The sequence below is a fragment of the Chanodichthys erythropterus genome, chromosome 24 (assembly GCF_024489055.1).
Source record: "Chanodichthys erythropterus isolate Z2021 chromosome 24, ASM2448905v1, whole genome shotgun sequence".
Taxonomy (NCBI): domain Eukaryota; kingdom Metazoa; phylum Chordata; class Actinopteri; order Cypriniformes; family Xenocyprididae; genus Chanodichthys; species Chanodichthys erythropterus.
Window position 1 is genome coordinate 9477034 of NC_090244.1, and position 25238 is coordinate 9502271.

At 35.7% G+C, this 25238-nt stretch overlaps 1 protein-coding gene across 2 annotated transcripts in view; it reads left to right on the plus strand.

Moving 5' to 3' along the window:
* Positions 1-24248, plus strand: part of smpd3 (sphingomyelin phosphodiesterase 3) — a 48845-nt gene extending 24597 nt beyond the window's left edge. For both annotated transcript variants that reach the window (XM_067379364.1, XM_067379363.1), the window contains exons 3-8: positions 7324-7399; positions 14035-14196; positions 15331-15420; positions 19209-19272; positions 19347-19509; positions 20100-24248. In XM_067379364.1, the coding sequence (XP_067235465.1) occupies positions 7324-7399; positions 14035-14196; positions 15331-15420; positions 19209-19272; positions 19347-19509; positions 20100-20201 (657 nt within the window). In that variant the 3' untranslated portion in view covers positions 20202-24248. The remainder of the gene's footprint in view (positions 1-7323; positions 7400-14034; positions 14197-15330; positions 15421-19208; positions 19273-19346; positions 19510-20099) is intronic.
* The last annotated feature ends 990 nt before the right edge of the window (positions 24249-25238 follow it).

The following is a 25238-nucleotide window of genomic DNA, read 5'->3' on the forward strand; positions in this document are numbered from 1 at the left end:
GAGCTTCTTATACTCCTTTCGTATAGCTTTATTTAGACTTAGCATGTCAAAGTTTAAGCTGTTTGCCTTGATTGAAGTCTTCGCAAGGACACTGTATTCCTTCTTTTTAACTTCTGTTGGTTTATGCTACACCCTACCTTGATGTAAATTGCAGTGCAGCTTTCAAATTGATTAACTGCATCCCAAAACCTGCAATGTAAAGGGATCTCTAAAAGTTATAGTTTTGTATTAAACCAATTCATTTTGATTGCCAAAAATGTTTTATACCTGCTGTGAAACATTTGATGCATGTGATTGATATTGAAACGAGACATTAGGGCTTGTTCCAGCTCTTGAACGTTTCATGGCATGTGTCTGGAGTTGAAGTTGGACTCGTGGTTTGAGCGTTACTCAAACAACCTGAATAATTTACAACTAGGCCTTTGTAGCCCAGAGGGCTTGTTTGAAACACTCATCTGTCATGCTTTCAGAAACGCAGCCTTCCTGTCTTTGTTGAACCATAGTTGGATATACAGCTCTGTTGCATTATATATGTCTTAATGGAGCTGTGCACTTATACTGAGTAGATATTACAATTCAAGAAGTAGTTTCACTCGGAAACAGTATTGTATGCTCATTTTAATTTGGATATTGTAGAGACAGGGTCATTAGTCTTGCAGCTGCTGTTGCTAGCATTCTACATAAAGTTTATATAAGAAGCTGTGAATGAATGCTCTAGCAACTGATGGATTATGAACTAAGGTGGCATTTAATTACAATGATGAAAGTCCAGGCCAGTGGTCCTTTAGATTTTTATTTCCTCAAGAACATATCACATATTTAGCATTAGTGTTGTCAAAAATACTGACTTCGATACCAAGTCGATACTGAAATTTCAAAAATTTGAGCACTGTTGAGCATATTCGCAAACACCTGCTTGGTCTTTGTGTTCACACACTCAACATATATGTCTGTGATTGGCTGATCAATGCACGGGAGTGTTTGAAAGCATTTTGGGAGTGGGAATATATGTATCTGTGTAAGCACTTGGTGATGAGCATTATTGGTGTCTATTTATAACACGTTTTCGAAGCGCTGATCATTGTAGCCAATCACAGACATATCTGTTGAGTGCGTGAACACAATGGCCAATCAGAGATGTTTACGAAACTGCTCAAAGTGTCACATTTAAAAAAAAAAAAGTACCAACTTGGTACTTTTGACAACACTATTTAGCATAAGAAACAGGTTTCGTTTGAACTAGCTCTGTACCTATTTTAAAGCATAGAAGGTAACAAACATTATGGGTGTGTTTTAGCGAACTTTGAACAACAAATTGCTCTGATGAATTGAACCATTGAATATAACTAGCATTGTGCTAATTTCAGTTTCAATTACAAGAAGTTTGTTTATGCTAGCATATAGACAGTCTATGAATACAAAAGGAAAGTTTAAAGCACAGTTGTTAGAACATTTTAGAGCTCTGGATTTTTGTGTATAATGACTTGAAATGTTAATTGCACTAATGTTGATATTTGCTAACGTTTGCATGTTGTGTTGTTGCATGTTGCTTAGCTTGTGTCTGTAGTTGTGCATGATATTATCTTAGTTTTGTTTTTGCGTAACCCTCATTTAGAGTGATGATGAGCACAGGCTTTTAGGGTTGAGATATCATTACTCTCTCAGCACTGTATCCGATTCTGGCCACATTCCAGACCTGATCTCTTTTTCTGTCCAAAAGGGCAAGAGGCCAGCCACCATTATTTGTCAGACAGAGCTGCTAAATACAAACTTTGAATGTGTGTGTGAGAGAGAGAACAGCCTGTTAAACATTGAGTACTGTACACAGAGAAACAGAAGGACAATGCCTTTGCCCTGTACGTGAACTCACTAAAGAGATGATTACTTGAATTGACGTTCAATCTTTCATGAGGGTGTAAGTTTAACCAAAAGCTTCAAGAAGTTATTGATGCACTTTGAACACTCCTCCTAGGTCGGCAAACTGAACATTTCACAAAAACAACAAAACTTCTGTCATGCTAGTGAAAAATGTAGAGAGTAATGTTGGTATTTTTAGGTCATTACTCCCCAACACTCTTTTTCACCCCTTGGCATTAGGAGTAATAAAAGGTCAGTTTTGATAAATAAAGACAGACGAACAATTCGTAGATGGGGGAGGGGTGTAAATTGGACAGGGGGAGAGAAGAGGGAGGGATGTGTGTGGAGTGGAGATATTAATTAAAAATGCTTCCCGTAGGAATGAGCAGCCCTTTAATTAGGGCCTTTCAGCGTGTATGTTCAGCCCTCTTATTATTATTCAAGAGCTCTCCACACTCTTAACGTGAAGGCTCATTTAGGGTTTGCATGATCATTAGCAAATTGGTGACGTGTGTGTCCATACATTCCATGCCAGCTATAAGTTGTTGGGAATTGTTATAGTGTCCTAATCAATGCGCAAAAGCTATAAGCTACTCTTCCGTTCAAAGGTTTGGGCCAGTAAACTTTTATTCAGCAAGGATGTGTTAAATTGATTAAAATAGACAGTGAAGACATTCTATTTCAAGTTGGTAAATGCTGTTCTTTTGAACTTTCTATTCATCCTAGAAAATAAATGTATCACTGTTATTATTATCAATGTTTTCAACATCGATAATAAAAATAAGAAATGGGTTTTTGAGTGCTAAATGAGCATATTGGAATGTGACACTGAAGACTGAAATAATGACTGCTGGAATTACAGGAATAAATTATATTTGAAAATATATTAAAATAGAAAAGTTGTTTTGAATTGTTAGAATATTTCACAATATTACTGTATTTTTGATTAAATAAATGCAGCCTTGGTGAGCATCTTGATAAAAATCTCATTGGTCAAACATTTTGCTCTGTTCGGACAGATAAATTTCAGGACTTTCATTGCTCATTTGAAATTAATAGTTCATGCATCAGCATTCAAAACTATCCAGTCCACCCAGACCATTTATGGAAGCTATGGCTACATTCAGAATGCAGGTAAATGTGGCCCAAATCAGTTTGACAGTTGACAACAGTGTGAACAGCACAAACCGCATGGAATCTGATCTTTTTGATTCTGATTTGGGCCACTTCCATATGTTGTCCTAAATCCGACACAGGTCATATGTTTTGCAATGCGACCTCAGTCTGAACAGTCAAATCAGAATTCATGCCAATTTTACGTCACTCTACACTGTAAAAAAAAATCCCAGTAAAATTTACAGTAAAAAAACGGCAGCTGTGGTTGCCAGAACTTTACCATAAAAAATACAGTAGCAACTTAAAAATTGTTGTTGAATTTACAGTAAAATACCGTATTTCATTAACTGATATAATGTTAATTTACCAACCTAATGAAGTACTAATATCTGTTTTGTGCCTTTATAATACACCGACAGTCACCAAACACAGTGGTGATAAGAGTCACATGATGAATCAAAGTTTTCCACAAGCTGAGAAGGACAACACTAATATATAGAAGGTGCACACAGTGTCATTCACACACACACTAAACACCATCATGGTAACATGCATGAAATGTTAAAAATGCAATAAACATTAATTTAACAACATTAGATGTAACATAAAACCCTAATGTACATAACTGATTAGAAAAAAATTAGAAAAACTAAGAAGAAGTGTCACGCAGGGAATTGTGGGAATATCAATTTACGTTTTTTCACTGTAAATTTTACGATGAATTGTTATTTTTCACTCCCAAAAACTGTGAATTTAACGGTATTTTACCGTAAAATTACATTAAATGTACCGTTAGATCTATTACAGTTATTCACCGTATATAGTACGGAAACTTTCTGTAAACCAATTGACAGTTTTTCACCGCAGCATTTTTACAGTCTTTTACTCTTAAAATCACGGTCATTTTTTACAGTGTAGATCAACATTCGTCACAATTCTGCACTCATGGGAGTCTATTCAAAGATTTTACATACCCAACATTATCAAGACAGTTGTGAAAGGTAGAAAGTAATGTGTCAGACCTCATAAGTATCATAGTGACAGCACTATATACAAGCAAAACATCATAAATGTTTAAAAAAGGTTCTGTTTGCACTGGAATCTGAAACAACGTGAACAAAATTGGAATTGAGCATTAGGTGTGAATGTAGCCTCAGTTGCAAAATAAATATTAACAGAGGTTGTTTATATATAGGAGTGTTAAAGGTACAGTATCAAAAACAGCTTGTTTAAATCTAAAGGTCAAAGTTCATGTAACAACAATGGAACAAATCTCCATTAATAGTGCATAAAACAATTCGTACACAAGTTGTTGTGTTCAGTTCAATGGTATAATTATGGATGAATGGATTTATGAGTGACATACGCATAAATTTGTTCTGCTTGTGTTTCATGAATGAGGGCGTAAAATGGTTGTATAATACTTAATTACTGTTTTTATTGCAAGAAAATTTGACTGCTATTATACATAGTGCTCAGGAGGAAAAAATTAAAATGCTGAAGGATTGCAAAATTGTCCCCTTAAAACTTGGAGATTGTACAGCAATCAGTGCTGCCTTTCAGAGGTAAAAGACCGTGACCCGCTGCTCCTGCTGTGGTCAGCTGGATTTGCAATGCATTGTTAGTGTAAAGTACTTGCCGTCTTCCGATTTAGTCATGTCTTTTCTGTGCGTTATCAGCTCAGCATTCAGGCTGCCAGTAGGAGTGGATTAGAAGAACAGGAGGAAGTTCATTAGACTGCCAGTCTCTGTGCATGTGCGTGTGTGTGTGTACTGGACTTACTTAGCCAGCCGACTGTTTCTCCTTTGGGCAAATAATCTTTAACCTTATAAGAGATCCCACAAGTGGCAGACACATTCCAATTAGCATACTGCTCATTAGCACTTATTTACATGTAAGCACACACAATCAAAACACACAACCTTACATGGACTTTAGCTCAAATAAAACATTGTGCAAGGTCACACAATACCCTGGCACACACACAAGACACTAGGATTGCCACAATAGCAACATTTCAGTATCCAAAACCAATACCAGTGAAATTTCAAATTTTTCAATATCAATTTTGATATCTCACATTCCTATAATATATTTTATATGGTATTAATGATGGCATTTAATATATTTATATAAGTTATCTTTTTTTTTTTTTTTTTGGTCATTAATCTGTTTGATTAATATAAACCATTCTGATTCTAATGTACAGATATGCTATTTTTGACAGTCCTGCCTAACTGACTGTGTTTACTTTAATACCTTGGCAAAATATGTATTTTGCCAATAAAGTGTATGTATTTCTTTGACACAAATTTGTTAGTCATAACTTAAGTAAGAGACTTTTTTTGGGTGGGTAAGAGACTCGTTGTCTTTTTCTTTTTCTGCTCGTTGCTTTGTTATGAGAAAGAATGTACAGAAAAATGAATTTCACTGATGTCATTCGGAGTAACCAATATAAAGGGATGTGGTCAGTATCATGTGACAGGATGTGACATCATTCAGACACCTGCAAATGACCACATGGTTGTGAAGCAAAGTAACTAAATCGCTCTTAATTATTTTAAAAATTCATGTTTTCACTTGCTCATTCGCATGTCCTGAAACATCAGGTCATTCGGTACAACCGCTGTAAAACATGGAAAATGTTGTAATATTTTAAAAACTTAATAAATATAAATATAAATATAAAATTGTCCTTTTGCTAGCTAGCTAGATATCAGCCTGTTAGCATTGTTGGAAAATATCATCATTCGGTATAACCAAAAGTGTCATTCGGTAAAACCAAAATTTTGGTTAAATTTTTTGGTGACAAATTTTGTCCATCTTGTAAAAAATTTATTATATCTCCATTATGTTTTTTTTTTGCACTTTTAAAAACCTTATTCGCCAATGAGCTGGGTTTAATTTATGCACTTAAAAAAATCATAGTTTTAAAAGTATTTGCATCTATTTAATTTTACTGAAATATTATTTTTTTCAAAATGCATTTATTCAAATTGCTTAGAACCAACATAAATCTGTTAATTGTGAAAACAATAACATGAATTAATTTGAAAATGAACATGGTTGAAATATTGCTAGCCATGGAAAAATATTCAATTAGTTATAATGTATAAGAAACAAATTGGATTTATTGATGATAAATATAAACCTGGTTTTTGTGAATTTAAAACACATTCAGTTTATTACTATTACAGAAAAGTCTTACCTTTTTCTTACCCGTTTCACTTATGCATGACTGACAAATATGCATCACGTAAAGTTTCTTAGTTTGTTCATGCTAAAACTCTGTAATCCAACCTGTAATTGCAATTCAGATATAAATCTTAAAATTATTCAAAAAAGTTTTTTTTTTTTTTTTAGTCAGGCATTATCATCTAATTGTTGGTGCTACCGATACTGTAGAATATTTTAAAGTATTTGTATATTTAATTTTATTATTCCCTATAGACACATAAAACATTTTCAGCCCTTTGAGATACCTGCCTCCTCTAGTCTGTCACTGTAAACACAGACACTTAGCCAAGCATGGATAAACATTTAAAATATTCATATGTTAGGACCCAGAAAGAGAACTATGAAGCTATGGAACAGAAGGCGGCAATGAAACTGAGTGAGGAAAAAGTGAGCAATGAAACGAAAGAGGACTAGCCCAGTTTGATTCAATGCAGTGAGCTCATGGTGGAGATCACATGGTCAGACTCTCATTAGTGTAATTAAATCTACAAAAAACCTCTATAAAGAACAATGACATTTATTATCACCCACTGCTGAAATTTAAAACTTGCACTCTGTGTAGGGCCTCAGTATTTGGAAGGGAGTTGAAAAACTTTGTCCAGCTTTACTGTAGCTCTCAGCACTTTGAATAGGAGTCTTTGCTGGGAATGAGCCAATGTAAGTCATTGAATGAGTTACACTGAATGGGCCATCTGGATGAAAACAGGACAGAGAGATGGCAGAATGAATAAACTGGCTGACTTTCACTGTCTTACATTTGCTGTCATTTAATGCTCAGCTATAGTTACTCAATATCCAGTCTGCTCACTGATGTGCTGATATTATGAACTGAAAAAGAAAAACAGGAAGAAATGTAGGGATTTGGTGCAGCTGGATAAAATGATGACATGAGCAGGTGTTGAACCGCTTAGAGCAGTGCATGCTCTGACTCTTACCTTTTAACATGGTCCCCAGACATCTAAGAGAGATATGACAGAAGAAGCTGACAGAGAGAGAGTGTAACAGTGCTCAGGGGTGTTTGACAGCATTTCATAACTGATTTTGCATTTCATGTTTGATGTGGCAAAGTTCTCACTCTTCAATCTCTTTTGTCCTGCTGCTCTATTCTCTCAGGTGCAGGTTGGATGCTCTGCTCAGGAACAACGGGTTGTTGGATATATCACTTGTACTCATCTGCATGCTATTGAAGGTAGGTGTCTACACACACACACACACAGTAGACGGAAAGGGTTAGTTCGCACAAAAATTTAAGTTCTATCATTAATTACCCGCAAGACCTTTGTTCATCTTCGTAACAAAAATTAAGATATATTTGATGAAATCCGAGAGCTCATTAAATTGCTGTCTATGGACAAGACATATACCTCTTAGATTTCATCAAAAAAAAATCTTAATTTGTGTTCTGAAGATGAACGAAGGTCTTACAGGTTTGGAGCAACATGAGGGAGAGTAATTAATGACAGAATTGTCATTTTTGGGTGAACTAACCCTTTAAAGGTGCAGTAAGCGATTTCTGAGAAACACTGTTGATAATTGAAACCAACCCAAACAAACAAACCCCTCCCTTCATTGCTCCGCCTCCAAAATGCACAAACATGTAATGCAAGAGTTGATTTCTCTTTATCATATCCGAAGTGATGCAAAACAATGCTTTGTGTAAAATAACGTGAAGACGAACGAACGTCAAGGAAAAACAAAAAAATAACATAAAATACATAAGAATACTGGATATACAAGCAAGAATTGGTTGTTATAAGCAGGGTTTGACAATAACACCCACCAAATGCTGCAGATTTCAGCAGTGGAGAGTAACGCAGTCACTCCTACTTGCCACTATATATATATATATATATATATATATATATATATATATATATATATATAGTATATACATTTTTTTACATATATACAACTGTAGTCTTTTAAAAAGCCATCTGAAATAATAAACTAAGTGTAATGTAGTGTTGTCAAAAATATAATTTTTTTGATACATATCAATAGTGTTGCTTTCGTCTTTTCGTCAATTATGACTAAATATTGTCATCAACGAACCTTTATCACATGATGAAAACAAGACGAGATGCAACGTAAATGCTGGTCAAGTGACGATGACTAAAATTAAATGTATAATGCAATATTGTTGACGAATAAAGACGAGACAAAATGTGGTTTACAAAATAAAAACTCTTCATTTCGTTGACCAAAACGAGACGAGACGAAATGTTATAACGTTATTTCGTCTCGTTTAGTCGCGTTATTATTATTTTGCAGTATTTCTGTTTCCTGTGTCTCACCTCAGGAGCTGCATCAGGTCGCACTGCGCATACGCAGGCGACGTCACTTTCTCAAGCCCCACTCACAGCATTATTTAGAACAGTGGTTCCCAAACTGGGGTATGCATAAAATGCACAGATCGTAGAAAATGCACATCATAAAGCGATTAAAATGAATCCAAAGTCAACATAATATATTGAATTCATCACAAGATATTACTCACGGAATGATTTAACATACTTGGCTAAAAACATGTCTCTCATCTTTCCGGGATGCAGTGAGTATCCAATGTTCCTGAAACCATCCATGTTCATTTTCCAACGTGGAATAACACAAAATAGGTATCATCTTAAAGCTTAGAAGCTCAGCTTTTTATTGCATCTAGTCATTTTTGAAAAACTCCTAACAAGTGCTGAGAAGTGCCTCTAAACCAGAGTTTACCGCCCGTGGGCTCAATCTAGCTGCTAAAAAAATTAATAACACTTTATTAAACTATATTTTTATGCTATTTCCACAAAATTTGAACCAGATGCAGCTCACATGTAGGAGCGCATCACCAAAAAAGCTTTTTTCTCTGATCTTATTGCCTTCCTGAGTTATCCATGTCAATAAAAAAATTAAAAATTGTATATTTATATATATATTGTCTTTTATCAGCGTTTTTTCAGCATGAAAATGTCTGAATGTAAATGTAATTTATATTTTCTAAAAAATTGAAATGTATGTATACCTACCTTTTGACTCTCCTTGCTATAGTTTTGGAGTTATGAGTCTTTACTATAAGAGACATCTCAATGCATTATAAGGTATTATCTATAAGGAAACAATAATATAATAAGATAACCTTGTTTGAAATGGGTTTGGCTAAAAGAGAATTTTGGTTTTGTCTATACTACTAGGTACTTATACATACTATATTGACTGGGTTAAATAGAATTACATTACTAAAAAGAAACTAAAACACATTTTTCATTGACTAAAACTAGACTAAAATGTCATCAGTTTCCGTCGACTAAAACTAGACGAAAATAGTCATGGATAATTCTGACTAAAATAAGACTAAAATGCTCAGACTTTTAGTCGACTGAAACTTGACTAGACTAAAAAGAGTATGAACGTGACAAAAACTAATAAAAACTAAAATGACAGCTTGACACAAAGTATAACGAAGGCGGGACTCAGAGTGAGATCCAAATGCAGCGTTTATTAGAAGAAAGAGTGGTCGTACAGGCAGGGTCAAAACAGGAGCAGACAGGTACAGCAGAGGGCAGACAGAATCGTAATCCAGATACAGGCAGAGGTCAGGACTGGCAGATATCACTCACAGGTCGGTAAACAAAGCACAGGTCAGGGGTAGGCAGCAGAGGAATCGTAAACGGGTAACAGGCAAGATCAACAACAGAAAGGCAGACAAGATATAAACGCTCGGAATTGTACACTGGGGAAACAAGACTTCGCAGTGAGGTGGTGTGTGTGAAAGTCCTTTATAGTCCTGGTAATGATGTGCAGCTGGGTGTGGTGATCAGTGTGGAGTACTAGGCAGTATGTGGCAGCAGGTGATTGGTGGAGTGAGTGCATGTGATAGGTAGGGAGGATAGTGGGAAATGTAGTCCGGGAACTGACAAGAGCAGACTGTGATCATGACACAAAGACTAGACTAAATCTAAAATTAAAACAAGCGCCAAAAAATACACTACATATCAATACTGAAATGTCTGGAATGCTTCCAATACTCATTTTCCGCAGAATATATACACAATATCAGCTGCACTTTCTCTCTCTCTCATCTCTGCGACAGTGAGTTGACACACAAACCTGCTTCACCCCTACTTACTCGTTTCATTTGCTCCGGATCAATATTGTTGGTGTTACAGGGTTTGAATTTCGGTGTGGGATTGCGTGTATTGTGCATAATTTTACTCATTTCCACAGATTTTGTGCACAGGCTAAAAGTGTGCGCACAAAGCCGCCTCTCAGTACTAAATTGAGTTAGTTTTTATCTGCTTATTGTGCTTAAAGTCAAATACACACAAAATAATGTCAAAATGCTGGCCTTAGCAAGTATTCACATAAACAAAGTCAGTTATGTTTTAAGTGAACATAAACAGTTGTGAAAGAAAATGCATGTGTAACAGTATAATGGATCCGTGCATCAGGTCTTAAAGTGACAGCAGCCTAATATACCTGCTGCCAAATTATGAAATAATATTAAAAATATCTATTTGGGAGATTTTCCCCATGTTATCAGTGTCAAAATTGTGGCCGGTGAAAATGCTGAGTTGCTAGTAACTTTAGAAAACCACTAGCCAAAGTGGCTGGTGAGCAAAAAAATTAACGTCAAGCCCTGATTATGAGTATTATATTACAAAAACTATCTATAATATTGAATTGTTAAATCTGTAATAATTATGTTGTCTTATTATGTTAATTTTTATAAATGATTTCACCTCAAATCAAGTTCTTAAATGGTCCGCAAAGTACAGTTGGGTGAACATAAACAGTTTGGGGAATATCAGATGTACCTATATCAGTGTATTGGATCTGTGGAAGCATTTTTATTGGAAATGCTTAATGCTTACAATTTACCTAAATTAGATTTTAGTCGACTAATTCTACTGTAGATTTAGTCGACTTAAATCTTATGATATATAGTCGACTAAAACTAGACTAAAACTAAAACAATTTCCAATGACTAAAATATGACTAAAACTAAATGGCATTTTAGTCAAAAGACTATGACTAAAACAAAATCAAAATTTGCTGTAAAAATTTAACACTGATGAAGCAGTTTTTTGTAGAACTACAAGGTTCCCACAATGTGGGTTTTTCAGGGTTTAGACACACTCATGAACCCCAGTGGAGCTGCGGTACTCTGACTAGAGCGCTGATGCTGAGTGATCCTGACAGGTTTGTCCTGACCCTACAGCTCATTCGCCACACATCTGAGTAGATTTCCACATAGAGCAGGGAAACGGTTATGTGTATGTGTGCGTTTTTGTGTGAACCATGAAAAACGAGTCTTCTCTGCTTTATCTCAGTAGCTTGTGTCACGCACACACACCTGAATCGGCACTTCACATGCAGGGCCTGTGACATCACTGCATGTTGACCCCTTGTTCTCCGCTCCGATTAATCAACGTATCCCACTCGCCCACAGGGTCCCGGTTCCCATGACTACGGGCTCTCGCCGTTCCTGGCGTCAGCCCTATTTAAGGCTCACGGTCTCTAGCGCTCATTTTTTACGAAGACACTCTTGCTATTCCGGGATCCACCTACGCCTCCGTGTGTCTGCCACCCGTTCTAATTATAGCGTAGGGGCTATTTCAGGAGGATAAATGAAACATGAGGGAACGAGGCAAGAAACGGGGAAGAAGACAAGAGAAACCTGATTATGCTGGAGATGATGCTGGACAGGGACTTTCAGGGACAAGTGTGGTTCAGTTAATAGATGAGACAGAGCATCTCTGGATATTCTCAGTTGCATGTTTTCCCTGTCACACACTATGTGTGTGTGTGTGTATTATAGACTTTGACAGTGCAGAGGTGGATTTAAGTTTTTCTTCTGGTGTACGCACTTGTATGTGAGATTACTTGCCTTGGCAATACTAAAATGCATTTTCTTATTAGATTTTAAGGAGCCTAGAAGGAAATTTTATGGCTCATTGGCTGCTCTTTTATGTTTAATGGAGTTCTAAATTGTTTAAGTATCACCCATGACTCAATTTTTTTTTTTTTACATTTTCAGAGAGAACTAAAAAATTGAATGATCTTGAAGGGATTTATTTTGTGACATTTACCAAACAAATTTTTACTAAACGAGTTAAGCGATAGATGGAAGCGCTCGTCCGTGACGTTTACAATGTTACAATGTTACATTTCAAATAAAAGCTGTTTTTTTTTACTTTCTATTTATCAAAGAATCCTGAAAAAATGTATTATGGTTTCCACAGAAATACAGTATGAAGCAGCACAACTGTTTTCCTGAGCAGCAAATCAGCATATTAGAATGATTTCTGAAGGATCATGTGACTGAAGACTGGAAGTAATGATTAAAATATATTAAAATAGAAAACAGTTATTTTAAATTGAACTAATATTTCATAATATTACAGATTTTACTGCATTTTGCAGCTTTGGGGAGATTTCTTATACAAACATAAAAAAATCTTACCGACCCTAAACTTTTTAAAAGGTGTCCTTGATAATGATTTCACTTTTTTAAACTTTTGTTGCTGTTTGAGCATAAACAACATCTGCAAAGTTACAATGCTCAAAGTTCAATGCAAAGAGAGATTTATTATTTTAAAGAATTCACTGTTTAAGGACTACAACAAACGGCTGGTAAGGACTACAAAAAGTTTCTTCCTGGGTTAGTGACATCACAAACCCCAGAATTTACATAAACCCCGCCCCCAAGAACACGCAAAAAAGGAGGTGAGGCCATGTTGTTACCATGCTGTAATTTTACGCTGAACTGCTTCACAAATGAGGGTCAATTCAATGCTGGATTTGCACAAAAGATTAACATGACGGCACATGCTAGTCGATGAGTTGAATTAACTACACAGCAACTACAAAATTACCCACTTCAGAAACGTCCAGTTGTATTCTAAAAGTTGTAACTTCTTCCTGAGTCTGTCCATCAGTGTCTGACAATTTTGAACAATGAAAGACTGAACACTGTTACTGACAATCATCATTTTGGCTGCGTGAGATTCTCCAGTTTTGTTGTTGTTGAGCAACCGAAGCATGAGCTGTTAAAACTCCGCCCTCTTCTGGAAAGGGAGCTCATTTGCATTTAAAGGGACACACACAAAAACGGCGTGTTTTTGCTCACACCCAAATAGGGGCAAATTTAACAAGCTATAATAAATGTAAAAGGGGGCATTATAGGTCACCATTAATGGCAGTGTACACAAGTGAATAAAATAATATACTATTTGAAAATAGATGACTGCAGAATGCCATGATTGTCCAATTAGAATTAAGTAAAATCAAGTAAACAGTAATTGTTTTTACAATTCCATTTGGAGGTGCAGAAATTATACACTACCCCTTTAAGAGATTGTTTTAAAGGTTATTTTTTACCACCAGCAGCACACACACTTCTAACTTCAGCAAGCGTTTGAGGTTTGCAATTAAATTGCTGTTCTTTCTCTCGTCTCACTTTCTCTCTCTCTTATTCACTTCTACACTGGCCACTGTCAGCTCCACCAAAGCAGAGAGGAGATGTTACAAAACATCTCCTCTTTTTCTATGCTTCATCGCTCTCTCGCACTCTTCCTGTCTCTGTTTTCCCACCCTGGCCTCATTAAATTGCTACGTCTGCCATTACTGCCTCGGAACGAGTCGAGAAAATGTGATAAACTGGATGCACCTCAGTGCGACGCTATTTCATTATATTACAGCGAAATCAAATGAGTTGTTTTGCACAATTCAATCCGTGCACTTTTTATTGAATAAAACCCACCGTAAAATGAAATTCGTGCTTTTATTCGATTTTAGGTCTTGGTTGGTATTATTTGTGTAAAATCTGTCTTCCTCTCTCAGGTGATTCATCGGTGCGCTGTGAGCAGTTGGACATGCTGCTGGAGTGGGGCGCTGAGTTCAGGAGGTCCACCTTGGGCCCCACAGATGAGGAGAAGGTTCTGGAAGATCAGGTGGCCTTCGACGTCATCCTCGGAGACCTCAACTTTGACAACTGCTCCTCAGGTACCAGCATTTTCTTCTTTAAAAACATCTGGTTTTAATAATATAAGCAGCCGCAATAAGCAGGCTATGTGGAATCTGCAGATTTAGGATATTAAGTTTTTTATTTGATTATCTATCTATCTATCTATCTATCTATCTATCTATCTATCTATCTATCTATCTATCTATCTATCTATCTATCTATCTATCTATCTATTTTTATTAATTATTATTATTATTATTGATGATAATTTACTAGTACTATTAATAATAATTCATAGTAATAATAATAATACTTGCTATTGTTTTTATTATTGTTGTTGTTGTTGTTATTTAAAAATTACAAATTAAAAATGTATTATTTTAAAGAACTGTTTATTATTATTATTATTATTATTGCAAATTATTTTTTATATTTGCAAATTATTGCAAATATTCTTTCAAGTTATAATTTGTATTAATTCTAATACTAATAATTAATAGTAACATTAATAAGAATAGCTTTTTATTATTGTTATTATTATATTTAAAAAATACAAATTAAAAATGTGAAGGAAACTAAGCAGAAGAGCTGTTTATTATTATTATTATTATTATTATTACTACTACAAAATTCTTTCAAGTTTTTTATCATTTTTTATTAATTCTAATAATATAATAATGATAGTAATAATAATAATTAATAGTAGCATTAATAAGAATAGCTTTTTATTATTGTTGTTAATATATCTAAAAAATTACAAAATGTGAAACTTTTAATTATTTATTATTATTGCAAAAAAAGTTCTTCCAAGTTTTTCACAATTTTATTTTAAATAATAATAAGAAGAAGAACTACAATAAAAAATAAGATTTTAATCTTTCACATTTTTGTGTTTACATCATATTTTAGAGCCAGAACTATGTGCACTTTGTAATAATATATAGTAATAATAAAAATAATAATAATAATATAATATTCAGATTAATAAAAATATATAGGAATAATTCAGCTTTTCTAAGGTATCTTGTAAAATTGCTTTGAATGTTAAATATTTTTACTCAAAATAATAGAAGGAGGTGACCAACAGTCTTGTTGTGTATGACCAGAAGGAGGCAGTGTAACCCTTTCTGAAACCCTTTCTGTTTCCGTCTCACCATGTTTCTGTGATTCAGAGGATAAGCTGGAACAACAGCATTCCCTCTTCACTCATTATAAAGACCCCTGTCGTCTTGGTCCTGGAGAGGACAAACCATGGGCCTTAGGTGAGTTCAATAATAATAATAAAAAAATTACAGGCAATGTCATAAATGCTTGGGAGTTGTGGGTTAGTGGGTAGAGATCTGCACTTGTGGTTGACCAATGTGGGTTTTTCAAGAACTGCTTGCAAATGCCATATCTAGAAAGGAGAGAGCTGATATAATAGATCTATAATGATCATATTTATATATTACAGAAAAATTGTTGATACAAATACATTCATTTACATGTTATATCAACATCAAGATTTTAATGTTGAAGGAAAAAGTATAATGAAAGTGTATATATTAAAGGGATAGTTCACCCAAAAATGAAAATTTGATGTTTATCTGCTTACCCCCAGTGCATCCAAGATGTAGGTGACTTTTTTTATTCAGTCGAACGCAAATTATGATTTTTAACTGCAACCGCTGCCGTCTGTCAGTCAAATAATAGCAGTAGATGGGAACTTCAACTATAACAGTAAATAAAACTTGCGGCTCGTGACGGCACATTGATGTCCTAAGACACGAAACGATCGGTTTGTGCGAGAAACCGAACAGTATTTATATAATTTTTTACCTCTAATACACCACTATGTCCAACTTCGTTCAGCTTCCTGTTAGTGAGGTCAAAAAACGCGTTGTGATGACGGAAGTGATGTCTCGCCCATATACTTCAATGAGCGCGAGACATCACTTCCGTTGTCAGAGCGCAATCAGACCTCACTAACCGGAAGTTGAATGAAGTTGGACATAGTGGTGTATTAGAGGTAAAAAATTATATAAATAATGTTCGGTTTCTCCCACAAACCGATCGTTTCGTGTCTTAGGATATCAATGTGTCGTCACGAGCCGCAGGGTTTTATTTGGTTTTGTCTATGGAAGTTTTTTCGACTCTTATTGTTCAAGTTCCTATCCACTGCTATTATTTGACTGACAGACGGCAGCGGTTGCAGTTAAAAATCATAATTTGCCTTCGACTGAAGAAAAAAAGTCCTCTACATCTTGGATGCACTGGGGGTAAGCAGATAAACATCACATTTTCATTTTTGGGTGAACTATCCCTTTAATACTTATGTTATTATATGTCATGTTATTAAACAGTTTATTTTTATATATATATATATTTTTAAATATTTTATAGTTTTATTCAATATTTATTAGATAAAAAAAACTTATTAGAGCGTCTTTTTTTAACCTTTTCCAGACACACAAATAAATCATCTCTTGCAGTATGGTAACTAGATATTTTTTTCCACAAGTGTCTCAATTTGTGTGAGATTTTAAAGTTGCCTCCATGTCCATGAGCTAAATTAGATGTCACACGCCTGTGCTCACCGCGGCCGTACGCAGATGGTGCACTAGATGAGCTGGCAGGAGACCACAGTAGAGAAGTTCTTGCCCAGCCCCACTTCTGAAATAGATCTAACGGAGTGCAGGCTTTTAATGACACTTCTGAATTTAGTGGGTGCCATTTGTGGGCGTGATCCACTTTTCTTTATAGCACACCCTGTTTTTCTCTCCTCTGAGGTTCATGGCCTGGTGAGGGTATTAAGATTGACACTGTAAAAATGTAATGGAAAGACAACAATTTTGTTACACACACACATACACACAGATATACACACATATACACACATATTGGTATAATGTTTTCTAGTGATGGAAGAAACAAAGCTTTGTTTGAATCAATTGAACCAATTGCTTTGCCAAATGATTCACTGTTTCTAAGTGTTTGAAACACCACACGCTGGTGATGACACCTGCCAGTAAAAACAGTGTAAATGCAACCAAAACATCTATCATCTATCAAATACAATCAACTAATCATCTAATATCATTAAATATTAAGCGTCTGTGTAACATGTGTTCTTTTATTAATCTGGTCTTGTTTGTTCTATGGATGGCTCAGTTAAACAGTCCAATAAGAGACTATTAACTGCTATTGTTCCTTTTAATTGCACAAATGTCTCATCAAAACATTTACAAGTACATAAAACTGATCAGAGATCAGGTAAAAACCATTGACACCGCTGGGGGCGAATCTCAGTGGAAATTTCGAAACGTTTGAAACAGTTATGACGTAACTCGTTTACTGAAATCATGTGACTATGGCAGTTTGAAACACGCTCCGAACCAATGATTCGAAACAAGTGATTCATAAAGGTGTCGAAGCAGTGTTTCAAAAGCACCCATCGCTAATATTTTCTATATTATATATACAATGTACTATATTTTATTACATTATATATATATATAAAACACACACACACACACATATGCTATTTGCTATTTGATTTTGCTATGTTATATTTTCTATGCCCTATTTAAATAAGATATGGTTTTATAAACTTCACAAACATTTATTATTCAGAAAGCAGGTAGAAAGCAATGCTTATTTGGGGTTTCAAAATGCGTGCAAAGTAAAATAGGTTACACTTAAATTATAGTTTGTCTCATTTCAATATGCCTCACGAATCTGGTACTCCGATGATTAATTCTCAAAACATTGAAAAACCTTTTTAGAAATGCATTGGAATTCAGAAGTAGAAAACAGTGGTCACAAAGAGCACCTTCATGGAAAGTACTGGAACTATCAATCTGGCTATGCTAGAATTAAAGGAAACGCTTGGGTGGAGATGGCCAATTAGAATCATGTATATATGCATATCAGAACCACAGTCGTGACTCATACAGATTTCCCTTGAGCTAATTTTAATGCTGGTTTTACTCAGTTTGGTCTTACCTTTAAGAGACCTTGAGTGCACATAGATGTCAAATATCTGCTACTTGAACAATTTAAGGCTTTTCATTAGTCATACTCACAGGATATAAATATATTAAAAATCTAAGTGCCTGATTTATTAAACAGGGCAACTTAGCATGAAAGCTCAATTCCAAAACAGCGCCGATGGAAGTGAAAAGAAGTGATCTACTGATGTAGCCAGATCATTTCCATAATGACCACTACAATCTAACAAGAGCAGTGCAAATTAGCGTCTAGTAAAACATGCTTTTTTGGCCGGTAAATGATGGCGCAAATACCAGTAAATTGACTAGCACAAACCTTAGTAAATCCCCTTGCATGATTCATTTAAAAGTTCAATGTGTAAAATTTGGGAGGATCTATTCACAGAAATGCAATATAATATACATAACTATGTTTTCAGTGGTACATAAAGACATTACATAATGAACCGTTATTTTTTTTATTACCTTAGAATGAGCCATTTCGGTCTCAAACACTGCGAGTCCCCCCTCCATGTCAAGTCGTCATTATGAGCCGGCATGTTTCTACAGCAGCCCTAAATGGACAAACACTCTACAGAGCGCGTTTAATCACTATGTTGTTGTTCTTCTAAATCATTTGTGTTTTTAGAGGCAGTTTGCATCGTCACTACGATGAAAGTAGTAAAAGTAGTAGTACGAAAGCACAAAGTAGTAAGAAGAAACCTCATTGCTTCACACAGGCTATTCTCTGCTCTCTCAGACGAAGACATCTTCATCTTGTATCAGCCAGACGGCCACCGTAGCTTCTCCAAAAGGGAGGGGTGCGAGTGGTGTGCGTCGTTTTTTTGCAGTTCGCAACCTCACCGCTAGATGTTGCTAAAATTTACACACCTCTCATAAATCTTGCGTCTGAAAGGGAACTCTTAAAATACATATCCAATAAGATCCCCCTAACAGTAGTTTTATAATGGCAAAAGAGGGTTTGTGCTGGCGCAAGCTATTAGTAAATGTGGCCTATTATCTCCAGTTCTTAAATATAACTTATATGTGTACGTGTTTGTTAACATATGCATATTGTACAGGTACACTGCTGGACACGAGTGGGCTATATGATGAGGAAGTCAGCTCACCAGAGAGCCTACAAAAGTAAGCTAAACACAAATACGTGTATATATATAGATTCATGGTAAACACTTATTCATTTAGCATTTCTCTGACAGAGTGATGGAGAATGAAGAGGGGAGAAAAGAGTACTTGGTGTTCCCCGCAAGCAAGAACCATTGTCCTAGCCAGAAGGGGCGCAAAATCCCCCTAAAGGGCAACGGCAGGAGAATCGATTACATCCTATATAAAGAGGAAGGCCTGCAACCGGACTGGAAAGTGGTGAGTTATGATTAATACACCTACTTCCCTTTTCACATGCATTATGCAGATAATGGCTTGACATTAACTGAAACTAAAAATCAGAGTGAATGCAAAAACATGGGACTGCACATGGGACGTCAATAAACAAAATAGCTTTCTTGTTGAGTAGCATGTCCATGGTGGTGTGCTGTACATATACAGTGTACTTTGCATAATTATTTATCCCATGCATTGTGGGATATGGTATTTCACACAGTGTGCTTTGTATAGCTACTGCACATTTCAGCAAACCTACTCTCACAGATATTGTGCATGCAGAAATGTGCCTACTGTGCACTGTACATGCACTATACAATGCAAAAATTGTAAGGGTAGTATGTTACTTAGCTTCATTCTTGCATAACTACTCTACAGTATTCATGTCAGGTAGTCAATATGTTTAGTTGTAGTTAACTCCTATGGAGCAAAGTTGGAACAGCATCCAAAAAGATAAATAGTACCTGACATATCACTTTCAGTTCAAATATTCACAGGTATAAATTGCTATATGATATATTTTTACTGTTATTTTAATTGTTATTAAGGACTTGATCTATCACCCTGTACAGGATATAGAGGAGTTCAGCTTCATCACTCAACTTGCTGGATTGACTGACCACCTCTCAGTGGCTGCAAGATTGGTTGTGTCTACTGGAGAAGAGGAGACTTAGGACCCGGCCATAATTCAAAAAAAAAAAAAAAAAATCAATGCCACAGAGAGAGAGAGAGAGGGGAGAGGCAAAGAGAGAGAGAGCGAGAGAAGTGAGTGAAAGGAAAAACAGCAGGAGGAAGCATTCGTCAAGTTTCCTGACAGATGAGGGCAGGGTGATTGAGAGGGTCGGTAAGTCGTAAAAAATGATGGATGACATAGATGGAGAGCATAGACGAGAGAGGGGGGTGGAGGAAAGGAGAAAACCACCAATCAGCTGAAAGCAGCATGCAGGTGTGTGATTTTCTGGACCATGGTTCTCCATCCACCCCTGGACTCTCCATGTTTACATCTGAACTGAAGAACAAAATGAAAGAATAACTCACCTTTGCACTTCTGAAGCTTCTCTGGGGCCCTTAAAGGGGCGGAGACCGTTTTCTGGTGCCATGACCCGGATATTCGAATCAAGGCTGTTGCATGGGAGAATGCGTACATTGACTATTCCGGTCGTCCTGTCACACAATATGGACAAGGACATGTACGTCTGTGTGTTTAAAGTTAGTCCACCGCAAGATCTATCCCTCAGCGTTCTTCAAAAGACCTCAGCAAGTGTCTTTCTTTTCTAATGTCTTTCTAAGGTTTCTATGGCCTCGTGCCATCTTTTTAGGGAGTTTATATACTGATATACAATACTGATCAAGGTTGCATTGTATGGCCTCATCTAACACTAAGTAAAACGATTAAGAACATGTTTCGTTGACCGCTGGGATACAGTGACCAAGCCCTGAAGTGTGGCAGTGGCGCCATTGCTGCAAACTATGGGAAAACTGAGCAATTGTTGGGGATTTAACCCTGAACTCTCGGTAGATGCATGTTTCTCAGTGCACTGCCATGTTTGTCATGGCCTGCATGTTTGACGTGAACCCCCAGACGCAATTAACACAGGCTGTTTTTCACAAAAACACACAAGCCCCTTCCCATAATACTTTTCCTTCTTGCAGTATTGCTGTGGCTCCATCACAGGAGAATGGTGTTGTAAAAGGCATCACAGTGTTCACTGTTTACATATTTGAGCCAAGATTGTCATCCCCTGCAAATGTTTACACACTTATCAGGCAACGGTACCCTAAGAACTAGCCCGGGTAGACCCACCGAAGCTCGCTCTTCATGTGTTAACACAATTGCTTTTATACTCTCGAAAATTCTCTTGATATAAGTTGTTATTATTGCTATTATTGTTATTATTATCATTATTCTTATGATTACTATGGTTCGTAGATTTGACAATATGTGCTTTTTACAAATGACTACATCCCCCATGATGCATTTATCTGCTTTTGCTGTGTTAGAGGTTTACAGCACCCTAGTGTAGAGCTCCACCCTGTTTTGACTGACAGACTAATTGGCCAATCAGTATGCCTGTAAACATCTTTTGCATTACCATAACAAATGCTGTGTTCCATTCAATTCTGAAAGTGCGGGAGAACTCCACTGAAATACCAGAACCGAATGGTGTTAGCGGTTTTCGCACAAGAATTCTTCCTCCGATGTTGAAGAATCGCATGATCATTTGACAGAAGTGTTTCTCCACTATCGGGTTGAATGGTTCAGTGCGCGGTGAGTAACTCTTAAGAGGTGGGGGATTTTGGTGAATCAAAAACATTCCAGCTAATGTTCTAAGAATGTTTCTCCAACATTTCAATCAGGTTATAGGAACATTGTTTTTAATGTTCTCTGAATGTTTAAAATGTTTTAAATGTTTAAAAAAAATCTTGGTTATGGGATTGTAAAGGGAACATTCCATTTTATATTTTTACTAACATTATGGGAATGTTTCAGAATCTTCAGAGAACATTCAAAAGTAAAGTGAAAGTGAAATGTGAAGGCCAAGTATGGTAACACATACTCGGAATTTGTCCTTTGCATTTAACCTATCCAGTTAGCGCACACACTAGCGGTTGGGTGCCTTGCTCAAGAGCACCTCAGTTATTTGGTATTGAGAATTGAACCCACAACCTTTGGGTTACCAGTCTGAATCTCTAACCATTAGGTCACCACTGCCCAGGTGCAAGTAGTAAGTATTTAAACAAAACATTATAAATGTCCAACTAAAACTTTTCAGGAAAAAATGTTCATGAAAAATATTTTGAGAACATGCACCTTGACCAGGGAAGTTCATTTCCCACATGAATGACTCTTTTGAGTCAATTCTTTTTGGTGATTCAAAAACATACAGCTCGACCTGGGAAGTTCGATTCCCAAATGAATGATTCTTTTGAGTCAATTCTTTCTAGCGAATCAAAAACATACAGGGCAATCAGGAAAATATAATTTCTGGATTAATGACTCTTTTGAGTCGATTCTTTTTGGTGATTCAAAAACATACAGCTCGACCTGGGAAGTTCATTTCCCAAATGAATGATTCTTTTGAGTCGATTCTTTTTAGTGAGTCAAAAACATACAGGGCAATCAGGAAAATATAATTTCTGGATTAATGACACTTTTGAGCTGATTCTTTTTGGTGAATAAAAAAACATACAGCTCGTCCAGGGAAGTTCATTTCCCAAATGAATGACTCTTTTGAGTCAATTCTTTTTGCTGAGTCAAAAACAAAAATATACAGTGCGATCAGGGAGGTCTAATTTCCGAATGAATGACACTTTTAAGTTGATTCTTTTAGGTGAATCAAAAACATTTAGCTTGACCAGTAAGTATTTAAACAAAACATTATGAATGCCCAACTAAAACTTTTCAGGAAAAAATTGTTCATGAAAAATATTTTGAGAACATGCACTTCAACCAGGGAAGTTCAAGTCCCACATGAATGACTCTTTTGAGTCGATTCTTTTTGGTGATTCAAAAACAAAGAGCTCGACCTGGGAAGTTCATTTCCCAAATGAAGGATTCTTTTGAGTCAATTCTTTTTAGTGAGTCAAAAACATACAGGGCAATCAGGAAAATATAATTTCTGGATTAATGACACTTTTGAGCTGATTCTTTTTGGTGAATAAAAAAACTTACAGCTCATCCAGGGAAGTTAATTTCCCAAAAGAATGACTCTTTTGAGTCAATTCTTTTTGCTGAGTCAAAAACAAAAATATACAGTGCGATCAGGGAGGTCTAATTCCCGAATGAATGACACTTTTAAGTTGATTCTTTTAGGTGAATCAAAAACATTCAGCTCAACCAGGGAGGTTCAGTTCCCAAATGAATGACTCTTTTGAGTCCATTCTTTTTAGTGAATTAAACATTTTCAACTAACTGTGAGATTTAAATCATCACAGTTGCTTACGGTTGTTTATATGACGGCGTGTAGTTAAATATACATGTTTATGAGTTTTGCCAGTGGTTTTGTAATAAATTAAAGATATCACTTTTTTAGCTTTTTTATTTATAGGCCAATTTTTGTATTTCCTATATGCCACCTCTAAGAAAACTGTGAAAAGTCATTAAAAAGTCTATGTAAACACGCTTATTTATTATACAAATTATCCCATCATTTGTTTAATGGAATGGCTAGTTTTCCCCAAAATAGTGGTTGTGGATGCCAATGATATCCCACATCAAACTTTGAATGGAACACAGCATTAATCTAGTCCCAGTGTACCCAACCGCCACTAATTTTAACCACGCGTATCACTCTTTAATCAGGTCAGTGTGCCATAATAATTAACCCTTTCCAGATCCACCAGTACTAATGCTTATAAGGGAGCACAGGGTGCAAAAAAGCATAATGATAGTGGAACCCCTGAACATTTAATCTGAGGATAAACTCTTCCCATCGTATCTAAACTGACATCATTTTGTTGAAGGGTCAGACAGGGAGAGCTGTAGTAGAGATGCATGCAGTGAAATAATGAAGCTTCACAATTTCTCACTCTCATCACTGTCCATTAAGATCTTACTGTTCTCTATATATTGTTTTTGAGACTATATACTTTTTTGTTGTTTTTTTTGTTGTTGTTGTTTTTTTTAATTCGAGGAATGCGGCTTACTACAAGCTTTCGGCTGGTCAGGCTCTCAAGGGGAAAATGGAAAGGGAAAAGCTTTCTCAGTGTCAGCTCTTTATAACTGCATTTTGGTTCTGCTTTTTATTAAAAAAATCCCTCTTTGATTCAAAGTGTATGTGTTTGATTATTCATTAAAAATGCAATTCAAGGAGTTTTGTTTCACGTTTTCCAAGTGGAATTACCATAAATATAACGCTCGGTCTTTGCGGTTTGTAAGAGTTGTAATGTTTTTGAAAGAAGTCTATTCACCGTAGGGCTGCATTAATTTGATTAAAAAAATACAGTAAAAACAGTAATATTGTTAAATATTAACATTTAAAATAAATGTTTTCTATATTAATATATTTTAAAATGTAATTTATTCCTGTGATGCAAAGCTGAATTTTCAGCATCATTACCCCAGTCTTCAGTGTCACATGATCCTTCAGAAATCATTCTAATATGCTGATTTCCCTCTCATGAAGCATATTATTATTATTATTAATGTTGAAAACAGTTACACTGCTTAATATTTTTCGAGGATTTTTTTTTAGGATTTATTGATTAATAGAACCTAAGTGCCTATAAAAGGACTTCATAAAAGGCAAATACTTACTTTGAGAAAGCTTGGATGCTCAAAAGTACATGAAAATTTAAAAAATGGTTTTCCATGAAAGATTTGTGATCCCACACTATGGTGTACTATCCAGAACTTTCACTCTACACTATTTGTAGTTCTAAAAAAATTCCACAGGAAGCAGTTTGGGGTTACTGGGTGAGTGCAACATCCCTTCAGGAAGAACCCTGTTGTTGGCTTAAGGATGATTGGGTGTGCACTTATGCAGGTTTTCATACAATAAAAACAAGGGCCATTTATGATTCAAATGTATATAAAAATAAATTTAAACATAGCCTACTTTTAAATTACCTCATCCTCAACCCAGAGCTATTATTTCCTTCTTAGAAAAAAGACAAAAAAACCTTCAAATATACATTATAAATAGTTAGTTTACTCTTTAAACAGAAGAGCTTGGTATTTGTCAGAGCAAGAACTCTTCTAATGACTAACA